The 20,801-nt window shown below is 40.6% G+C and overlaps 1 protein-coding gene across 1 annotated transcript in view; it reads right to left on the bottom strand.

The window, feature by feature from the left end:
- Positions 1 to 17,712, bottom strand: part of iqgap2 (IQ motif containing GTPase activating protein 2) — a 33,084-nt gene extending 15,372 nt beyond the window's left edge. The window contains exons 1-15 of the mRNA XM_069682654.1: positions 17,426 to 17,712; positions 14,235 to 14,334; positions 8,682 to 8,838; positions 8,174 to 8,251; positions 6,180 to 6,256; positions 4,260 to 4,327; positions 3,435 to 3,548; positions 3,118 to 3,296; positions 2,468 to 2,555; positions 2,096 to 2,259; positions 1,845 to 1,932; positions 1,495 to 1,658; positions 1,191 to 1,351; positions 927 to 1,051; positions 597 to 760 (exon numbers count right to left, since the gene is read on the bottom strand). Of these exons, the coding sequence (XP_069538755.1) occupies positions 597 to 760; positions 927 to 1,051; positions 1,191 to 1,351; positions 1,495 to 1,658; positions 1,845 to 1,932; positions 2,096 to 2,259; positions 2,468 to 2,555; positions 3,118 to 3,296; positions 3,435 to 3,548; positions 4,260 to 4,327; positions 6,180 to 6,256; positions 8,174 to 8,251; positions 8,682 to 8,838; positions 14,235 to 14,334; positions 17,426 to 17,471 (1,773 nt within the window). The 5' untranslated portion in view covers positions 17,472 to 17,712. The remainder of the gene's footprint in view (positions 1 to 596; positions 761 to 926; positions 1,052 to 1,190; positions 1,352 to 1,494; positions 1,659 to 1,844; positions 1,933 to 2,095; positions 2,260 to 2,467; positions 2,556 to 3,117; positions 3,297 to 3,434; positions 3,549 to 4,259; positions 4,328 to 6,179; positions 6,257 to 8,173; positions 8,252 to 8,681; positions 8,839 to 14,234; positions 14,335 to 17,425) is intronic.
- Between the last annotated feature and the right edge of the window lie 3,089 nt (positions 17,713 to 20,801).

Here is a 20,801-nt window from a genome sequence, read left to right as displayed (position 1 = left end):
GGCACGTGGATTGTTTACACTGGGTAGAACTGCACATGATTCTGTGTGGACAGAGAGCGTCCAATGTCAGCGATGCTGAGCGGACCCTCTTTTTCTGTTCGAACACTGTGTGAGGAGTAAACTGGTCCCGCTGTTGTTTATTTGGTTTCCAAGACTTCGCGAGGGATTTATGTCCCGTGACTCCTCACTGTTTCAGTGCTCTTCCTCAATGAGGAGAGAGGGCGAACGAAGTTCATCTGGAGCGGAAATCTCCTCAGTCGTCTGGTTGCGACTTCAGGACGTGTTATAGAAATCTGAAGCAGTGGTGGCGATAATTCTGCCACGGAATGTATGTAGCGGAAACACTGAGTTCTACATAAACATTTAGCCACTCAGATTTGTAACAATGCAATAACGTAAAATAGAGATATGCATTTTGTCTGATATGTAAAGCTGCTGTGCAGGACCAATGAAATTAACAATTAGAATGAGAAAAAATTCTGGAATTTGGGTACAACACTGGTGTATTTAGCCATAAGGGTTGATTTTCATATTTAGTATTTTGGGATTGTCTTCTATAAATATTAGTTCATTAAATCAAATAAGAGTCACGTTACCTGACAGAGGAGTTGCTTGCTATGTTGAAGGACATCATGGTAGTGTTTGGCTGTGGCTGGGTTCACCCCCGTCAACTTGGCTGTAGGGAGGAGCAGCGCTGCAAGTGTCTGCTGATGATCACCTGAGCTAAGTGCCTCATTAATCTCAGCTATAGCTATAATGCCTGCAAGCAGAAGAAAACAACCACTTCATACTTGATAAATCTTTTGTTCATTATGTGTTATTAACAGTCATCATTGTAGGAACACCGAGGTTAAAACTCGTTGCTTGATATTCCTTAAACATCCACATGCCACGCTACTTAAAAAATAACTAGAAAGATTCCTTACGTTCGTGCTCCTCGTTGACCTGAACGTTGACTGTGTCGATGCATTTTTGAACATCATTCCAGGTGAGAAACTCTTGGCCCTTTGCGAGAGCCTCCCCACGCTCTTTGATAAGAGTGTCAGCATACCTGAGGGAAAGTGCCGTTGAAGGAGTTCAACAACAATGATTAGTTTTTCTACCACTTGTTTTATGCTCTGCCAGTACAATCTTTTGCTTCTCAGCAGCCTACAGCTATTTGTCCACGCTGCAGCTACCGGCCGTCTTACCTGTTGAGGTTGTCTTGGTCCATGTTGGTGAAGCCCAGAGGAGAGTCTGTTAGCTGCTCAATCACAGCCTGTGGGTCTTTGGTGTCCAGCACCTCGTTCAGCACGGCGACAGCTGACAGCATCTCCACAGCTACACTCAGCTCCTCGTGGCTCAAGCCAGACTAATAAACATAAGAGTGTGAATCCCAAGCGTGAAGTGACATTTATCTACAGTATGTTTCACAACGACCTCCCTGACACCTTTTAGCATAATTGTATCAGCAAGTGGGGGCTACATGTACAAATCTCAAACACGATGTCTCACCCGCCCCCCTTGTAGCTGCAGACTGAAAAGCTCAGCCTGATACAGGTTGGCAGCAGTGTGGTAGACGATTGGCAGCTGTGCCTCGGGGTTCATCAGCTCCTCAACGGTGTCCACTGCATTCCCAAGACGAATGGCTGTATTGATCGCTGCAACTGCATCAAGCTCTGGTCGAGAAAATGATCACAAATAGTCATGTTAATAAATGCTGAATGCCAAAAATAAAAATGTATCATGAACTGAACGGTGCATAGACTCGACACGTGTGGGTTTGAGGAGCATGCTTTGAGAACATATGTGATTATTTGAGCAGGGATTAATTATTACGATGGTTAGTAAGGGAAGGGGCTTACTTCGTTTCTCTGCCTCAGCAAAGTCATTACAAGAGCTGACAACTCTTTGAATCTCCTCTTTGTCCACCATCACGGCCCTCCCTCCATCCTGCAACACAAAGATTAGAGTTCAGTAGAGAGATAGCAGCGGAATCCAATGATTATTTAGCACGTTTTAATGCAGGGATATAGAGGACAAGGGGCCTGGTGGTACAATTTAAAAAAACAACAACTTAGAAATGGATCTGCTCTGTACATCTGAATCAGTGTACCTTGGATTTATGCTGACAGTAGGTGTTGAAATGTTCCAGGTACCAGCGACTGTTTGACTCCTGAACACCCAGCAAGGCCAGAGCTTCTAGCCTAAGTGCGGCCAACAAAGCGGCCTCATCCTGGCTAGACACCGCTTGATTCACCTGCCTAACTGCTGCCTGGACTGGAGATAGAAAAAAAAAACAAGGCAGACATAAAGGGTTAATTTATTGTCTGTTCAAAGTCTTTCAGATGAGTATACATATTACAAATACTGTAAATTCAGAGTTCACAAATGTTCACACATTCCCTTTATAAGTGTTGTTCTATAGTACTGAACAGGGTTTAGGAAAAAGTATGTTAAGGTTCATGTGTGAGGGGAAAGTCCTTACTGTTGACAGAGTCAATACAGGCCTGGATCTCCTGCTGAGTCAGCAGCTCCTCATACACATCTCTTTCTTCAGAAGCAACCGAAGAGCGCTAATGAGGAGAGACAAAGACAAAGAAAAAGATGTATTTGATATTCATTGCATTTCATTTGTAACAAGTCACAATCATTTGTTCTCTATATCAACGGATAAAGTTATAAAGTTCCCTATTCAAACTGATAAAGCTGCACATTTTTTATGTCACATTTCAGCGATTAAGTGGGAGCGGATGGTCCCTGTTTGTACAGTATTTGTAAAGAGAATGGGGAGCGGAGGGGTTTGTGTTTGGTGAAGTACAGCTGACACTGCAGCCACTGGAATGTGCTGGCTGTACTGGAGTGAAACGGAGCAGGCAACCCCTTTCAGACCTCAGTGTGGATATCGCTGCAGTTATTTGTCAGTAAAAGACACTGGTCAAGAACTTTGACTATTACAAAAAATTCATAGATACAGCTAGAGAGTGAGAGAGATTTAAAAGTAAGCAGGTAATAGAAGACTAAAAAAAACTCTGTTACATCATACAAGTCATGCAGAGGCTAATCAAGCCTTCCATAATGAGACAGTCAGCGATGAACCAAGCAACATTAAATTCAAGAGTCTGTGATGCTTCATACCCTGCCTGACGACTGATTCTGCTTGCGAGCCTTGGCCTGGCTCAGCGTGTCCTGGTAGTCTTCTGCCAAAGCTTCCTGTGCGTTCCTCAGCATTGCATTAGGATTATTCAGGGCTCCCATTGTCCCAGAAGCCTGACCTCTGTCAACAGCCTCATTGATGGCAATCACAGCCGCATGCACTAAGGACACAAGAGTGTGTGCCAACATTTAGTGACAAAAAGATGTTAGAAAATAACAATGAATGAGTCAAATGAATCAGACACTAAGTCTTTATTGTTTGGGATTAAGAGAACTATTTAAAATGTCGGAGGACTTACAGGCAGCTTCGTCCACTGACAGCTCATTGGCCAAGATTCCTCCAATCTTACTAAAAGCTGGCATTTGAATGCCATACTTCTCCAGCTCACTCCTCATGTTGCTGATCTCTTCCTCTGGGGGACACATAAATACCGGTTGCAGTGAGATATCAGATTATTCTTTTTGATTAAATTAAATTCCAAATAATATAAATTAAGTGTCCAGGAGGCATGGGAGCCCCTTCTGAATTGCTACTTTAAAACTCCAAAGGGAACTTTGAAACATTGGAGAAAAACTGAATCACACAGTGACATGAGAAAACACAAAAGTTAAATTAGACTGAGTTCAAATGTGGGTTCAGAAGTGATGAAAGACTTAGCACTCAGGACAATCCAATGTCAGAAGCTTTGGAGCTGTGTAGTTTGTCCTATTTGATTTTATGTGAATGGCTGCAGGGGATATTTTGATAAACTGAAAGGTGTTGGATAATTCAAACATCTAAATTACAGACGCTGCTCAAGCTGCTCAAACAAATCCTAAACAATACTGGATATATGCTTGAGAGCACATGATAACATTTTGTCACGGTGTTCAACTAAACACTTACACGAAGGGTAAACAAATCACCATCACAGAGAATTCTCATTAAAATTATAAATGCACAATTAGTCGTGTGTACATCAGTATTTCAAAAAGCCCTAAAGCATTTATCCTTCATTTAAAAATGTATGAGAAGGTTATTGTTTTTTTGCTGTGGCTTACAGTGGTGCCTGCACTCTATTTAACTTTATTTAACTTTTGTGCTATTTTTTATTTTATTGAAAAGCTGATTTCACTGATCTTACCTGTAAAGGCCACTTTCCCCAGCAGGTCCTGGATCTGTGGTGCAATACCCAGTTTGTACAGGTACAGGCTGAAATAAATAATATGGGGTAAAAGATTTACACAAAAAAAAAAAAAGTAAGCATTGAAAACCTTGAAACACAGTTATGCAACAGTCTGGTGCAATGAAACTTAAACTGTAGTTATTACATATTATATTTATATGGGGTGTATGCGTCTCCTGCCTGTGTCACACTCGCACCACAGGGGGGGAGTGTTGACTCACATTACAACAAGCACTATCAGACTGCATACAGCAGGCTCAGCCCACCACAGAGCAGTGCCTTCAACAAGCAGGTGGCTGGAAACTTCATAAAACTTTCATCCCGCCGGTACTTGATAAGTGGTAATGAATTATATATATATTCAAGGCAGGTCTAGCATGAACACTGTTGTGAACAGAGCAGTTGTAGTGGCTGGTCATTCTGGCCTTTGGTCACTGTGTGTGTACACATGAAATGTCCTTGGGACAGGGGGGAGTACAGACAACTACCTTAACTCTACTATGTAAATGTTTTAACATGCGGTCAGTTGATTCAGCTGACATACAAACACAGCAACAGCTGACTGGGAATAATAAATGTGGCTAATGACACGCTACAGAGGTTACAGGCAATCAGCTGACTATCTTGGAGCAACTAGCTCTCTCTCCTCTACTGTGGGTCCCTGCTTGTTTATCTCCATGTTTCCTCTTCCTTTTAGACAAAACAATGAGTTCTAACTCTCTACCACTTCATCACAAGCGTTTTAAAATGTACTCTTAAGCTGCATTCTTTCCCCATCACATTGTCTTTCCTTTCAATTTTCCACCACACTGAATGTGCATGAGCATCCGCCGCTGTGCCTCCATAGCTGTATGTGTTTGTACCCAGGGAGGCAGAGAACAAGCCCTGGGTCCTTGTGGGAGTTTAGCAGGACTAGCAGGAAGGAAGAGCACGTGTGTGCATAAGCAGGAAAGGAAACCAAATCTCAGAGGACCTGACTGAAACACTACAACAGAGAAAACAATCCAAGCAGCTCACATAACAACTCCCTAAATCTGTGTCTGGCTGACTGGACGGGTCAGATAGATAAAGTTGGCCCTTCAGTTCATTCAAAGTAATCTCAACTGCAAAAAGCAAGGACACACCCACATCACTGTAAGACCCAGTATTATCACATAGATCAGGAACTTGAAACCACGACATATAATTTAGTCTTTGTGGTGAGACTGTAAGTAAACGGTTGAGCTCTAATACACCACATTGAGTTTGTCAGAAAGCCCCCTGCACAGAAGCTGTACAGAGTTTTAAACAAGCAGGGCGAATTAAATGGTTATTCTCATCAGAAGTATTCAAAGGAAACTTAAACAACAGCGTCCAAAGATTAGCCCATGATTAAAGATGTTTGATCCTCAAGCAAGTCAGGGTCTGAAAGCGTCGTAAACATTGCATTAAAAACCATCTATAGTTAAACGCATGGTGCCGTATAATATAGCCTTGACCTATTTAGGACAAATCATGAAAAGCTCAGTGTGTGACAAGAAGCTCTCCCTCTCCTCTCTGTGTTTGCCTGAGTAGAAATTGTATTTTCCACTTCCTGTTTCAGATCACTTTAAACCATTCTTGTTCCTGACATACAAATTAAAGGCTGAACTAAATGGGCACGACCTTAAAGGTCAAGGCTGAACCCCTCGTGGTAATACAAAGATGTTTGTGTAATCAGATCTCATACATTTGTTGGCCAACATACGAGCTGTCCTTAATTGCTGTAACTTGAATACACTGACATGCTGACTGCAAAGTAACTCCACATATCAAAGTCAAACCTAAATGTTTCATAAAAGTGAGAAAAAACCCTAAAATGAAAAGTAAATGTCGTTTATGGTATCCTGTTATTCCTACCTCAGTGCGTGTATGCAGTACACCACCTTGGGCATGTTTTTGCGATCGTACACATCTGTTGTTTCAGGATAGAATATCTGAAAGTAGAAACGAGAACAGATATTAACTCTTCATTTATCGGTGTCCGGCCCTTTTAAGTCTGCCGCTATTTCCATGAAATGTTTCCTCTGATTTTAAACCCAAGCTGTATGTGAGGTTGCAAGGGGTGACCATAACAGGAACACTTGTAAAATATAATGCCGTCACAGTTTACAGCAATAAAGACTACCTTTGTCAAGCACATCATTTTCAATACCACAGAATCATCACAGAAGCATCATAGCTTCACAGAGGCAGTGTTTATTCCCATGCTATTCCATTGGACTTCATTATATTTAAGTGCTCTAGCTCTGCCCTTTCATCGCTGCTCACGGTCCATTTTTTGGTGGAACAGTTTCTTAAACGAAAACAGGCATCTTACAGATATGAACTTAATGTAACGGCTTGGCCAGCCTTTATTATTATGTAATGTCATATCACACACACATCAGGGTTCAAAGAGGACAGTTTCCTCATTCTGGGCTCACTCTCACACAGCTCTACGATGTTTATCAATCATGTCAAAAGCGAATGATGCTCTCTAAAATCATAATGTAGTTAATAGAAAAAGCAAATGATACGTTTGCATTATTAGAGAGACAACTGATAAAAAAAGCTATTAATAAAACTTGCTGATTAAATTACTATGATAGGCAATCCCAACAGATGGTACATAATAAGACGGTATCAATTTTCCCTCTGTTTTCATTTCCAGTGAAGTCTTTTGTCAACTCATAAAAGATGTAATAATGTTGATACTGTTCTGTATAAACATCCACACACTCATTACAATTTTACCTGCCAGTATTTACACATGCTTAACATGTATGTGTATATGATTAGCTACTGAAATGTTTCAGTAAAATGTGAGGGTCCTGTAGTGACCCTTTTGTCGATTAAATATTAAATAATCATGCATCGTACAGAATTAACCCACCTCAAAGCCGCAGCCTACCATTTAAACTAGGGATGCACGATATTGGATTTTTTGCCGATATCCGATATGCCGATATTTTACAAGTCATTTAGCCGATTATCAATACCGATACTGATACCGATTTTTTTTTCCCCCGCACACCTAATTGCGGAGATCATCTACTCTCTTCTGTACTGGAATTAGCGTACAGTACAATGTTGATACTCTTATCACATGTGTTACAACGGTCGGGGTGACGGGTCTTGAGATGGTTAATCAAGTTTGTAGTGTTGAAAGACTTTGCCTTGGCTCCTCCTCACATCACCGAAGCTGAGCAGTCATTGCAAATAGCAGATTTGCTTTCTATTTTGGACACTTTGAAAAACTTCCACACCACGGACATTTTGGCTTCTAACTCTCTCATGCTGCAGGTAGACACACGTGACGTCATCGGGGACATTGCGCTGAGGTCGGGCATTTAATCAAGTATGCAGCAGCCCATTATTTTATCAGTTAACTACATCGGCGTGTTGGCCAATATCCGATCAAATTTTAAGCCAATATCGGCCGATACCGATAACGTGCCGGTAATATCATGCATCCCTAATTTAAACCCATAGTAACTTTAGCAGGATGCTTGGCATTTTGTTTGTTTATGTTTTGTGTCATGCAAATACATGTTTTCTGCCTGATGGGCTTTTTTCTTATCATAGTGAACAGCAAAAAAAAAGCGTAAGAAATCAAACCTCCAAAAATGATCACATATGATCGTTTAGTATGCTGCTGACATCACACACTGTTTAGCTTAATTTTGCAGTAGCTTGAGTAATGCCTTTAACTCAGTCATTCTATTCCAGTTATGTAACGTCGAGTTATTTCAACCTGAATGGAAACTCACACAAATTCTCCAGTGATATGTTTTACAAAGCAACTCTTATGTCACAGGTTTGTAAACAGGGAGCATGTATCTGCATTAATGGTGGAGGTGCAAGCCTCTTACCTTGGGGAGACCCACTGACTCCATGGCTCTGAGCCACTGCACCGTGTTGTCTGTGTGTCTGAAGTGCAGCCCTCTGCTCTAAAGATGAAAAAAAGAAACGCATTAATTTAATTATGCAGAAAAGAAATGCTTCAACTCTTTACTAATACGACTGAAACACAACGCTGAAACGTTTTTATGGTGTGTACAAGTAATGCACTGTACACATTCTGACTCCTAATCTTATCATAGCATTTAACACTGTGATTAGATGCTCTGATAAACTCAAAGGTTTTTGTAGTTTACTATCCCTGCACAGCAGCTCTATGTGACAGTGAGGCCCCTATAACTCGCATGCCACGTTTCTCCCTTTCCTGTGTGAAACTTTCAAACCGTTAGGAAGTGCCTGACAGACCTGGAAACTTCCTGTCTTCCTCGATGAAGGCTATTGATAAATTGCAGATAGCACATCTATGACCTAAAGAAAAGAGGATAGAAGATGTTTAAATGCAACATAATGTAGATGTACCTTATAGCGTGACTGGTCTCTGTCATAGATTCTTTTCTCAGACACCATCTTGGGGGCAAAAAAGTTGGAAAGCTTCCCAAGGTACACACCATTCCTCAGCCCCTCCTCCAGTTCTGTGGTCGGGGGTAAGTCCTCGTCTAGGCAGGCCTCCATCCACCTGAGGGTTCACAGACATCAAACTCAGTGTAAGCAGGGGATTTTTAAAAGCCGCTTTAATGTAACCTTAAACTCTGTCCTCAGCGGAAAACTGCTGACGAAGGGGTTTCTAAAACAATGACTGACTAAAAGGTGGTTAACATCATCTCAAACTACTTGGAACAAGCTGTGGTGATCATAAATGGACACGGCATGGTTACATTAAGAGTATTCAACAAAGTTAGTAAATGTACAACCTTTTAAGAATTTCTATGATATCAACTCAAATTTACAGCCACACAAAGGTCTGTAGGTCGGTTAGAGCTGGGCATTGTGACAGCAGCACCCACACTGTGCCCAGCATGCTTGGGGAAGGGGGCTGTGGAGAGACTTTAGTTAGAGCTTTGGGACCATGTAAAGGTTATCATCAGGCTAACTTGTGTGAACAATTTGAGGTTGAAAGACGTAAACAGTGACCAAGCAAAAAGTGTCTTTCTTCTTCCATTCGTCTGAATTGATCACTGTTGAAGGTGAATATGTTTGACTTCTTAAAGACGTGTGATTTCATGAGAGGAAAAGTTTCCTTCTCACAGACCATTGAAATAGGAAAAAGTAAAAACTGAACACAGCATATTCCATTTCTTAAAATAATGTTGACCTTACTTCAAACTCATGTAATTTTCCTTTGAAAGGTTCAACAGCAGCTTCAGAGCAGTCGCTGCCAAACTTTTCTAAGAGATATTTGGAAAAATCCATTCCAAAGAACTAGTGAATGATTTGTGAACACGGTGAATTATCATGGTCCGACCAAGACTCTGTTACACATTATCCTACTGCCTGGAAGCGGCACCATATTTACAGTCCTGGCTACACCTCTGTCCCCGTACCTTTAGTCTGAAAGAAGTTTCCAATACAGAGTCCAGTACTCAGGGATTGAGCTTCGTTATGTTTTGTTTTACTAAAGCAGCAACTCCTACTTTTTCATCTGCAAACAAAAAAGCCTTCCCTCCCACATGCATGTGCACAAGCACCTTGTTTATGTTAATTAAGGCCTTGTGAGAGATCAAAAGATACTCCAAGCCAAAATATGTGTCAGCACATTGAGGGCAGCCACAACATGCCATGCACTGTCAACACAAACCCAGTGGAGTGTGTCGGTTGGGTACCTTGAGGAATAAAGCAACCTGGAAAACAATTAAACGTGCTGATGCCGTCAATTATGTAAGAATAACAACTCTCATCAGTATTTCATAATATGGAAAGTACAGAGAGTGACCCCTTTTTTGTACTTCTATCCAAAAACAAAGGTGTTAATATTAAAACACATGAACTAGCTGCATTTTCGTCTCTTACATTAGAATAAATGTAATATTTTGGGGTTCAGGACTGTATGTTGGATAAACAAGACATTTACTGACATCACCGGGGGCTCTTGGTAATTGTGTTTAGCAATTATTAACTAATAATTGTCTAAGTCCACAGATTAATAAGAAATCCTGATTAAAAAAATCATCCAGGAAAGCCAAAGTGTTTTTGTGGTCTCTGAAAACACGCTTGCCTTTCTCCCCTCTCACTGAGCTCTGGTACTAAGAGAACTGATTGGTCAGAAGGCGTTGCTTTTATACTGGCTGAACTCTGATCTTGAACACAAACTGCTCCGGAGCAGGATTAACCTTAAAGTTACCTTGCTTACTTGCTAAATCCTGCCTCCCAATCCCAGAACAGATCTCAGGTGTTACCGAGATTTCAAAACCGTCAGCACGAGGACAAACTTCTTCCGGCCCCGTACTCATCAAATCATCAATGTCTAGCAGCCATTTTTTGGCCTGATATCAAGTAGATGCTATTGTTATATCTATATCAGTTAACCCTCAACACCTGCACGATGTTGTGAGTCAAAAAAGCCCATTTTCCTTTGAATCACTATAAAAGTTTGAGATACCTCCTCACATAGGCATAATTGCTTTACCAAGCAGGGCAAAGCAGGTACGCGGATCAAACTCGAGACACATCGTTTAATCATGTTGATGTTTTGTATCTCAGAGAAGTGACAAATTAAAGTGCAGGAGCAAATGCAGCTGATGGTCAGGCTTGCTGAGAAAAAAAGATGTCTGGCGGGAACATAGTCAAAGGAACATCCTGCATGGGTGACAGGGCTCTCCTGTGAAACTTCACTTCCTGTACTTAAAACAATGTTGGGGGAACTCGTCTCTTAAAGCAGAACAGGCTAGCACTCCTGTTTACAACCCCCCAAAGCAGGCCTTCCTGTCATTGTCCAATCTGCGTCTCACAAGGCTAAACAAAACACAGCTTTTTGGAATCTGGGACTATAAAGTGTCCCACTTCGACACAATATGTTATTAGTAAACTGCACTCCTCTGCTTGCAGCAAAGTGTCTTCTGATACTTGCGTCATGTAGCTGAGTCATGCTGGTCATGAGTTTGTGTGGTTGCCTATGTGTATGTAACTGGAGAAATTTGGCACGGGTTGTAGGGTGTGACTTAAAATGATGATGATTTCCTTACAAGACAAAATATCTTCTAGATATCCTGAGGTGGAGATCAAAACTCACAACATGGGTCACCCATACAAGCTTCAAAACCAGCAACTGTTTACTCTCAGGTGAGGGTACAAAGTCTGTCTCTGTCTCTCAATGTCTGTGTGTGTGTGTGTGTGTGTGTGTGTGTGTGTGTGTGTGTGTGTGTGTGTGTGTGTGTGTGTGTGCGTGTGTGTGTGTGTGTGTGTGTTGTAGGACCATCTACTATGTAAAGAAATCTGGTCTGAAAGATGACGGTTAACATGTCCATTAACCATCAGCAAACTAGCAATCAAAAACCAAACATGTATGCACTTTTAGAACTATCCTGTGTTGACCTGATGTCAGTGACCGGATGTCACTGACCTCATGTCACTGAGGGAAGTGGTGGTAACTATTCCTTTGTGCGTGCCGCTCTTATGCAGTTCATTGGGATAAAGGTTACAATTTAAACAGAGCTCAAATGAGCATTTTAGTGACAAATTGTTTACATAAAGCTCAATGCCTTACAGTTAACAGGGTATCTCAAAGTAACTGATCTCCAACCAGCCCAAGTGTAAAATGTATTGTTGCAAATAAATTCGCTGGCTGCTTGAGTTTTGGTCCTGGTATTGCGCACATTGTCACAATTTTACGACTGTTCATTATATTACTGCTCTGAAGGCGACAGTTCAGGCTGCGATGGCCTGTTTGTGCACTGTCAAAAAAATGTGAAAATGTTGGAAATCACCAGGTAAATGATTGACTTTTGTACTTTTAGTGCAGTTGCATGGCTGTAGAACACTTTATTCTAGTTTATTTAGCAAAAGGGTTAATAGGTACTGAATATTGAAACACCTGATGCCCTGGAGCTCTGGGTTAATTGTACAAACACATTACTACTACCAGTGTTAACAAAAAACATAGGAGAATAATGAGCTATTTCTTCAAATATCATAACCAAGCTGTCCTAAATGAGCTGTTTTCACATGGTTAGTGTGTTTCTGTGACTGCTGACTCCTGACCCAAGAGAGCAGAACCTAATCCCATGCTCTCTAGAGTTGACGGCTTCATTAGGTGTCTGCCTTAAACCTAATCTAATTTGACACATTCCCAGAATAGTGGTTCCACTCCACAACGGACAGGACTATAGACAAGTCAGTAGCACAGGAGAGGAATAACAGGAAGTTATAGTGGAAGTGTGAGTACAGTACGTGTACAGTGTGTGTGGGAGAGTTAGGCTTAATAATGGTAATTTTAAGGTCAACTGTGGAGTCTTATGAAAGCAGCTTAGCTCTACTGAAGGAGAGATGTCATAATCTAGGTCAGGCCCAGTTATGATTGAGGGTTGAATCTCTGCTTAGCCTAGCCTACCTGCCCTTGTAGGCCCTTATTAACCTGTGACATTAGCACATAGTGTGGACTCTTTACTGAGTCAAAGTGTCAGTTTAGTTCTCAAACAATAATCTATGAGAAAATGGTGATGCAAATGAGGCTGCACACACTCGTATGAAGAATGTCCCAAACACTTGTCTAGAATAACTGCTAGGCTACAAAATGCTGCAGCAGGTTTGAGAATCAATAATCAATCCTGGTGATGAATCTCTCTACGACTGGGTGGGGCTGTCGCAAAATCTGAGCGATAAAAGAGGCATGGTTACACTTCCTGTTCTTCCTCCCGCCTGTTCAGCTGAATGCCCGTGTGAAGAAGACAGGAAGTGGTTAAGTTTTAGCTTTGCTCATGCACATCACAAGAACGAGACTTCATCAGGTGTATACAAGTTACTTTTGTGGAAATCATTGCAAGCTATTGGAAATAAAATGATTCACTAAACTAAACCTGCTGAGAAAATTAGAAACAAACATTCTCATTTTTTTATATATTTGATGGTTTCAGTTATCAGAGAGGTTAAAGGCACAGTAGAAAGAGAGCCACTCTTTCCACGTAGTCAGCACCTCCCCTGTCTTAATCACCCACGTTCTCATGAATGCTTACAGCTCCGTGTCATCATCTCACGAGCATGCTGATTCTGCCTTTATCCCTCATTAGAGCTCCATGCTTCTGCAAAAATACATCCCACACTGCTTTGCTACCTTACCTATGAATTTCCCCTCATTTCCTCTGCGTCACTTAATTTGTCAACCGCACCCTGCTGCATCATGATGTTCTTTAAACACACAAAGTTATAATACCAAACTGCTGTTCATAATGAAACATCAAACAACCAAATACCTGTCCTAAGAACACACCCAATGTCATTTGTACAAACTCTGATACGTGAGAAAGTAAAGCCGCTTTCCCACTGGTCAAAAAACCTGTTAACACTCTGCTTTTTTGCTTAATGGGAAAGGTCACAATCAGCATTCAGATCCGGGTCAAATGGCTCTGCAGGAGACCTGGGTAATTATCACCTCAGCTCCGATCAACATCGATAGGAACACAAAACCCATCCCCCTTTCAGGCGTGATGCCACGCTCGGTAACTTCTGCGACTCCTTGTCATCTCAGCTACAAACTCCGCCCGTCTGGAGGCGCTGAGTTTGATAAATAGACTGAATGAGTCATAGATACAATAAAGACCTAACCACCGTAACATCTTCACTGTTTACTAACCCTGTTTCTGGCTTGTTGTGACGTCAGACGGAGACGCAGCAGAAAAGAGACCGAAAGGAGTATACTTCACCGCCAATGGGAGAAGAGACAATCGGCATCTATAAGCAGGTATTCCCAGGTCTGAAAAACCCACATCAATGCACTAATTTCGGTGGGAAAGGGATAGAACAGTGTAAATGAAATGGCACATGCTGCCTTATTTCACCATGTGCCATTACGTCTTCCTCTTATCCTCAAAGTATTTCACTACACTCCCTCCCTCGTCCTCGTCAGGCCTCCTCCCATCTTACCGTTTGGCCTCCTCCAGGTGACACAGGTACTCGTAGGCGATGTTCTGTCGTCTCCTCTCATCCATCTCCTCCGCCGAAAGCCGCTCGTCATCCTGAATGGCTGGAGAAGGCAAAAAAAGAGATTTTTAAACAAGGCCAAGATAACACATGATACAGAACAGGATGTGCATGATTGAAAAGTTATCTCCCAAATACAAGTTGATTGTTGGCAAGTAAAGCAGCTTGATACCTCAAATGGAAAGTTAATCTTGCTGATGCTTTAAATGAGCTTTAAGGGACATGTATTTCTAACTGCATCAATCTGAATTTCAATAGCCTAAATGAATCTTATAAAACAATTCATTATACAACTGTGCAACACAAAGACTCAGAAGATGGTTCTTGTTTTAGGGTGCTTTGACTGTTAGGAGCTTGAATACTCCTCTGAATGATGACAAAGTGGCCTATGAGGGGGGCCCGTCTGACAAGTGACTTCTTCTGAGAGTTAACCTTTACCTGCAGCTTAATGAGATCTCCTCCCCCCAACGCTTCTTACACCAACCTAATCCAATCAGATCTCTTTATTTCTGGCTGACTGAAGGTACAATCTCAGACCCGGGGGCAAAGTTGAAGTTGAAGATTTCTCCCACTGGACCACGCACAATGTCCTGGGTTGAGTATAGCATACATAATTTGTTGTCGTGGTTAATCCCTTCTCTAGTTGGGCGTAGGACTTCAAGTCAAACAAAATACTGTCTAAATATATTAAAGCAAACACACGCTGTCAGTCTATCTTCTGTCCATGGGTTACATTAATGAGAACTACTACCTCCAGCGATGCCTAGTTAAACTGGTTAAACTTGTTGATTGATTAGCCTAAACAATCTAATCCTAATGCCAAGGAGAGGGAAGAGGGCAGAATAATACTCTGGTGTTTGATGCCACTTTCTGATACGGTCAGTCTAAAGTAACATACAAAAAAAGTCAATTATGCTTTATCTGATATGAGAAATCATGGATCTGTATGGGGGAAAATAATACATGCTTTTAGTTTATAAAAATTCATAGGTTTACATCAGTATATTTTGGCTTTTTTCTGTGTTTTGCATTTCCTTTCCTGTACTTCTTTAGGTTTATAAGACAGATAAAGGGGATTATAATTCAACTGGCATGAAGTGGATGTTTTTTTCTCTTTCCTTTGATGGGAGATTTCAGTTTGCGATTGTCAGAAGTAAGGCGTACTCATAAGAGAGGAGTAGTATTTGAGCTGTGGTATATCTGAATGTTCATTTAACCTTTCAGTTGACATATTTTAGACAAGTGGAACAGATGAAAAACTGGGGTTGAGTTTGTGGTGTGTTGTTATACATGATTTTTTTTTTTCTGTCTTATTTTTGTTTTGTGGCATTTGTATGTTCGCATCGTTTTCCTGTCTTGTATCGTCATGGGGACTGGGTGTGTTTTTGTTGTTGATAATATAGAGAAACAAAACAAAGATTCAACAATAAGTTGACTAACTGAATACTCATATTTCATGCAAAAATGTCAGAAAACAGACCATGATGTCTTTTGTAGCACTTAATGTTATCTATTTTAATGTGGAGGCCAGATCCAGCTATTTCTTCAGTTGAGCCCCATAGAGGCAACACTTCTCATTTCTGTCCATTCATAAGCCTCCTGCACTGACATCCCTTCAAAAGGCCTCAATAGAGGCTTGACATATAATTCCCACATGTGAGAAGAGACACAGGCCAAACACTTGCAAACACACACGCACTAAATCATTGTTCCTGTCCAGCCTCTTGGGTGAAATGCACTACACTCTCACAGGCACATTATCCAACCATCTAACCATAGTCATCAGTGGCCCCGCTGTGAAGTTAACATGAATGCAAATGTGTATGAACGCTCATCTCAGGGGCAGATCTGCCTCAATGCAGCCATTACACACGCTGCCTCCTCTAGTGACTCACTCACACACTTCCTGGAAGAGTCTTTCTGCACCCTTGCACTGAGTGTTGTATTTTTAACTGTCAGGATAGGTTTGTTGCTTTTGTGTCACAGGATCACTAGTTTACTGGAGTTATGGGCTCTGTGATTATGACTCATGCTTTTGTTTAGCTGCTGGGTTATTCCAGCCCAACCTTTACGGGGGGTCTAAAGGAGAACTACAAATCAAGACTGCCCTTTGTTTTCGGGTTGGTCCATTTCATAGACAAATCTATAAACTAAGTTAAGTCTGATGTTTACTGAGATCATTTTCAGGGAATTACTTTACTCTGATCCCATAACAGCACTTGCATACTAAAATATGCGCAGGGGCAAGTCGTCCTACTTAATAACTTAAATCTGGCCTGTTGCACACAGTCAAAAGGCAAAAATATAGCTCACTTGTTCCTAAGTCGCAATCTAACTACTCAATATTTGGTCTTTTCCTTGACGCACTTCTTCTGAATCCACACTAGCAAAACATCTATGAATCCAGCATAAACAAAGGTGGCCTGTATGCAGACCAACACAGATTTGGTCAATAAAAATTCAGTGGGCCAAGACAGAGACAATTGATTGGTCTTATCTCTGAAAGCTGTACTTTGCCCACAAATGTGGGTCAGTGACAAGATACCTACAGTAAACTCTGCCTTGGTGAAGTGCTTTGAAGACTTTAAAGCTGTTTTATATTAGCTAGCTCAGTTACAATCTTGACACACTCATGTAGTCAGTTATATATTTCTCACCAGCAGCTGAATCTACAGTGTTAATGGTTAACCTATGAGAAAATGCCTTATGTGTAGACAAACTGATATGCTGTCTGCCACCATTAAATAAATAGATAACATTGTGGTGCAGTTTGGGTCCAGTGAAGGAAGTCCAACTTTAGGGGCTCAAGCAGCCCAATAGCTTTAGCCTGGATCAAACCGTTTTATTTAATTCAACAGAGTGTCACCTTAAACATTTTCAGACAGTTGTTCACTCTTGCTCTGCTTCAAATATATTTTATTTCATTTTTTTCCTCTCTGTCAGGGATTGCCACACCTATTGAAGGTATCCTGCTGTGGAGTGCACACAGGTGCTGCTAAGCCACCTGTTGCTCATCAAACATAGTTGTGATGGCACTTTCCGTTAGCTTGTATTCATCCCGTCCCTCACAGCCAGGCAAAGACAGGAGTCAACGTTCAGTTAGATTACAAACCGTCAGATAAAATGTTACTTACTTCCATAACGTGGCTTTTGTAAAGTTGCGTTTTCTTCATGGTACATCTTGCGTCGTTTCCTCCACTCGTGAACCCGTCTGAGCTGGAAATAACTTCAGTTTACAAGCTAACGTTAGTCAGTCAGACAGTCAGCAATATGCCGCGCCTCCCTGCTTATATTGATACAATTAAATAACTGCTAACTCGGGGAAAATGTCGAAAATCGAAAAGACAAATGTTTCAAATGTTTCATAAAAGCGCCAACTGTCACTTAAAGCAGAAAATCCCCATGGTGTGCACTTCTTCGGCTTGACTCCTCAACAAAGTGTCGGCGTTAACTTGGCCCCGCTTTGCTCTGAGGTGAAATGATTGACGGGACAGGAGATGGATAATTAGCAACTTGCACCACCTGCTGGTCAAAAGGTGGCCCGTGCCCCGTGCTGCATTCACAGCCACTGGAGGAAATTGTAAATAACCATACTACAGTGCTGCCCCCATATCTCGGAGCAGTAACTCTATTCTCTTTTTCTGTAAAACATTTAGGCTACTTGAGCTTACTTTAAGCTTTTCTTTGATTATTACCTACTTTAAATCATATTTCTACATGTGTTTTTAGTGCTTCGTGTTTCTTTTATATCTTGTCTCAATGCCTTTTCATGTTTACAATAGCATATTGAATTGCTATAATTTTTATGTGCTATAAACTTAACTTCTCTAATGATACATTATTACTTATTTAACTTAAGACCTCTTTAATACTTATGTGCCTCAGGACAACCATAGAGGCTACAGGAACAACAATGTTATTGCACACCAGGGTAAGTATATATTGTTTTATTTTAAGCTAATGTTTACAGCAGTCCACTGCTAGCAAAACTAAATTGACCTTTCGCTCAGTCCCGCCCCCCGTGGTTACTGTTGCTACGCCTGTCAAGCTTTCGCACGGGCATGTAAATAGTATGGCGTTTTCAACTGTAACAGTGAGAGATGTTCCAAGGGAAATAATAGCAAATTTCAGTAAAAATAGTTCCCCAATATCAGAGAGAAGTAGACAGAAAAGGCTACAATACGCACTTGAAAGCTACAACCATCATATAATTTGTCAGCGGAGTGTTGAGAAAGAAGAGGACATAAAAATCGCGGCAAAAGCTCACCGGTCCCTATGCAAGCGTGACGGGCACCCCACGTCTTAACAATTCATGTTAAGCTGTTAGACAAAGGCTGCTTGTGATAAATCTAACAGTATGTAGGACTATACAGTATATGTTTAAATAGATGTAATATCTACATATTCTACCAATAATGGAAACAAAGGAGACAATAGTATTTAAGTGTTAATTCAAATTAGTTTTATATAAACATCTCTAAAAGTTTTCCTCACATAAAATAAATAAACGTTTTTAAGAATTGGAATTTATCAATGGACCCAGAGTAATGTCAGTATACTTTTTAGCCAGTAAAAAAATAATACCTGAAATCATTCACTAGATGGCAGCATGTCTTTAAGGTTATAAATCTGACAGAGCCACATACTGTATGTATTGTTTCTCTACATGTCGCCTAACTTCACTTCCTTGTATACTTAGAGGAGGTTGAGCATAAATGAGGCAGGCAGGATATTAGCTGTCTGTCTCATTTATGCTCAGGTAACTAAATATTAAAGCAGTTCTCAGTATTGCACAACTGAACAGTATACAAACTACAGCCTCCAAAGTGAACATTTTGTTGCAACACAGCTGAACACCTCCTAAAGATAGGATTTATAACAGGTATATTTTAAATGACCCTGTTTTATATTATTTATATATTATATTATATTGCACTGCAGGTCTGTATTGGCATAGATTCTCCCTTGTATTGTGTGTTTGTGTGACTATAATGCAAAATGAGAACTCTAAGTGCAAATGTCTAAAGATAAGTGCAGCAATAAAGAGTTGGGAAGTTTAAGATAATGGTTGTGAAATAAAAGCACAGCATAATTTGCTAGAGAACATAACTTTTATTGTTTATATGTTCTAAAGCAGCACAGTCTGCAATCCCCGCCTTTCGTGTTTCTAACATTATTCGCAGGGCATCATTTGGCAAATATTTCTCCACATATTTTCACACTTATGGACCTATGAAGATACACTTCAGTCATCCTGGCTGGCCCTTCACAATAATATACACTTTATTCTCCACATACATTTGATTATCTCCATGATGAACAGAACTTACAAGAGTGATACATTCACATTTTTCCCCAACAAAAATCTGAATATTGCCATCATTTTCTGCCAGAAGAATTTACAATTAAAACACAAAGTTGAGCACAAAAGAATAGAAGTTTTCCTACATACATGCAAGTTTGTGCACACGCACACACACACAAACGCACACACAGTGTAGCAGGTGAAAAGGGGACACACAGGGATGTACAACACAGATACAATAAATGGACTTTTGGACAAAGCAGGAGACACATGAGTCAGTCGAGGAGCTTTTACACATTGAACCCAGACGTCCACCAATATCAGCTTTGATATGTACATTATTTACACTCCATACGCAGGCCCACACACACATACAGTACTCTCTTTTATACACACACACACCCACTTAAATACAGTACATAGAAGCAAAACCCCACATACCTCAAACATAACAGATAATATCATTTCTCCCCAAAATAACACAACAGGTAGATCTGCCACATCTGAAACAGATGAATCCTTCTCTTATTCGTAATACTGAAAAAAGTCAGTAGAAAGAACAACAGAAGGACACTGGGCAAAAGTCATTACTTTTTATACCAGTGCATTTATTAAGAATGTGTATGCAGTACCTTTGTTTCAACATTTTTAAGATCATACGGTCAAAAGTATCTTTTGCGCAATAGCAACACGCTTCATTGTGTGTTTTTTTTACTTACTTTACAAATTATGAGGAAAAACCGGGTTTGTGGAAAAAGATGCAAATATTCAGGCCCACTTTGGAAGCCTGCAGGTTTTTTGTGTTGAGTAGCCTTGACGGAGCCAACAGCAGTGCAAGGGCAAACTACCTCTACGCCGCATCACAGATACCACAAAGACGGGAAGACACAGGCTGATAGCCACAGATAATACAACTCACAGGCACAAATAAAACGTCTGAGAGCAAAAAAAAGTCTAAAAAATCCTTAGTGTTATCTAAACACTTTAAAAATAGCAACATGATCGTCATTATCTTTATTTATTATCTTTTATTATCATTATATTTAGCAGTATGCATTAAGATTTCAATGTTGAAAGACAAGATATAAAATATGTATTATTAGGTAGGTCACGTTTTTAAAGGTGTGGTTATGTCAAAATTAGACAGAAATCAATAAGTTGTGTATTTGTTTAGCAACTTAAAATGTATCAAATATGCAGAGTAG

Source organism: Semicossyphus pulcher, unplaced genomic scaffold, assembly GCF_022749685.1.
Source record: "Semicossyphus pulcher isolate SPU_LCO1_2020_fin unplaced genomic scaffold, fSemPul1.0.p SCAF_6, whole genome shotgun sequence".
NCBI lineage: Eukaryota > Metazoa > Chordata > Actinopteri > Labriformes > Labridae > Semicossyphus > Semicossyphus pulcher.
Note: the sequence above shows the minus strand (reverse complement) of the source record. Positions and strands in the feature narration are given on the sequence as shown.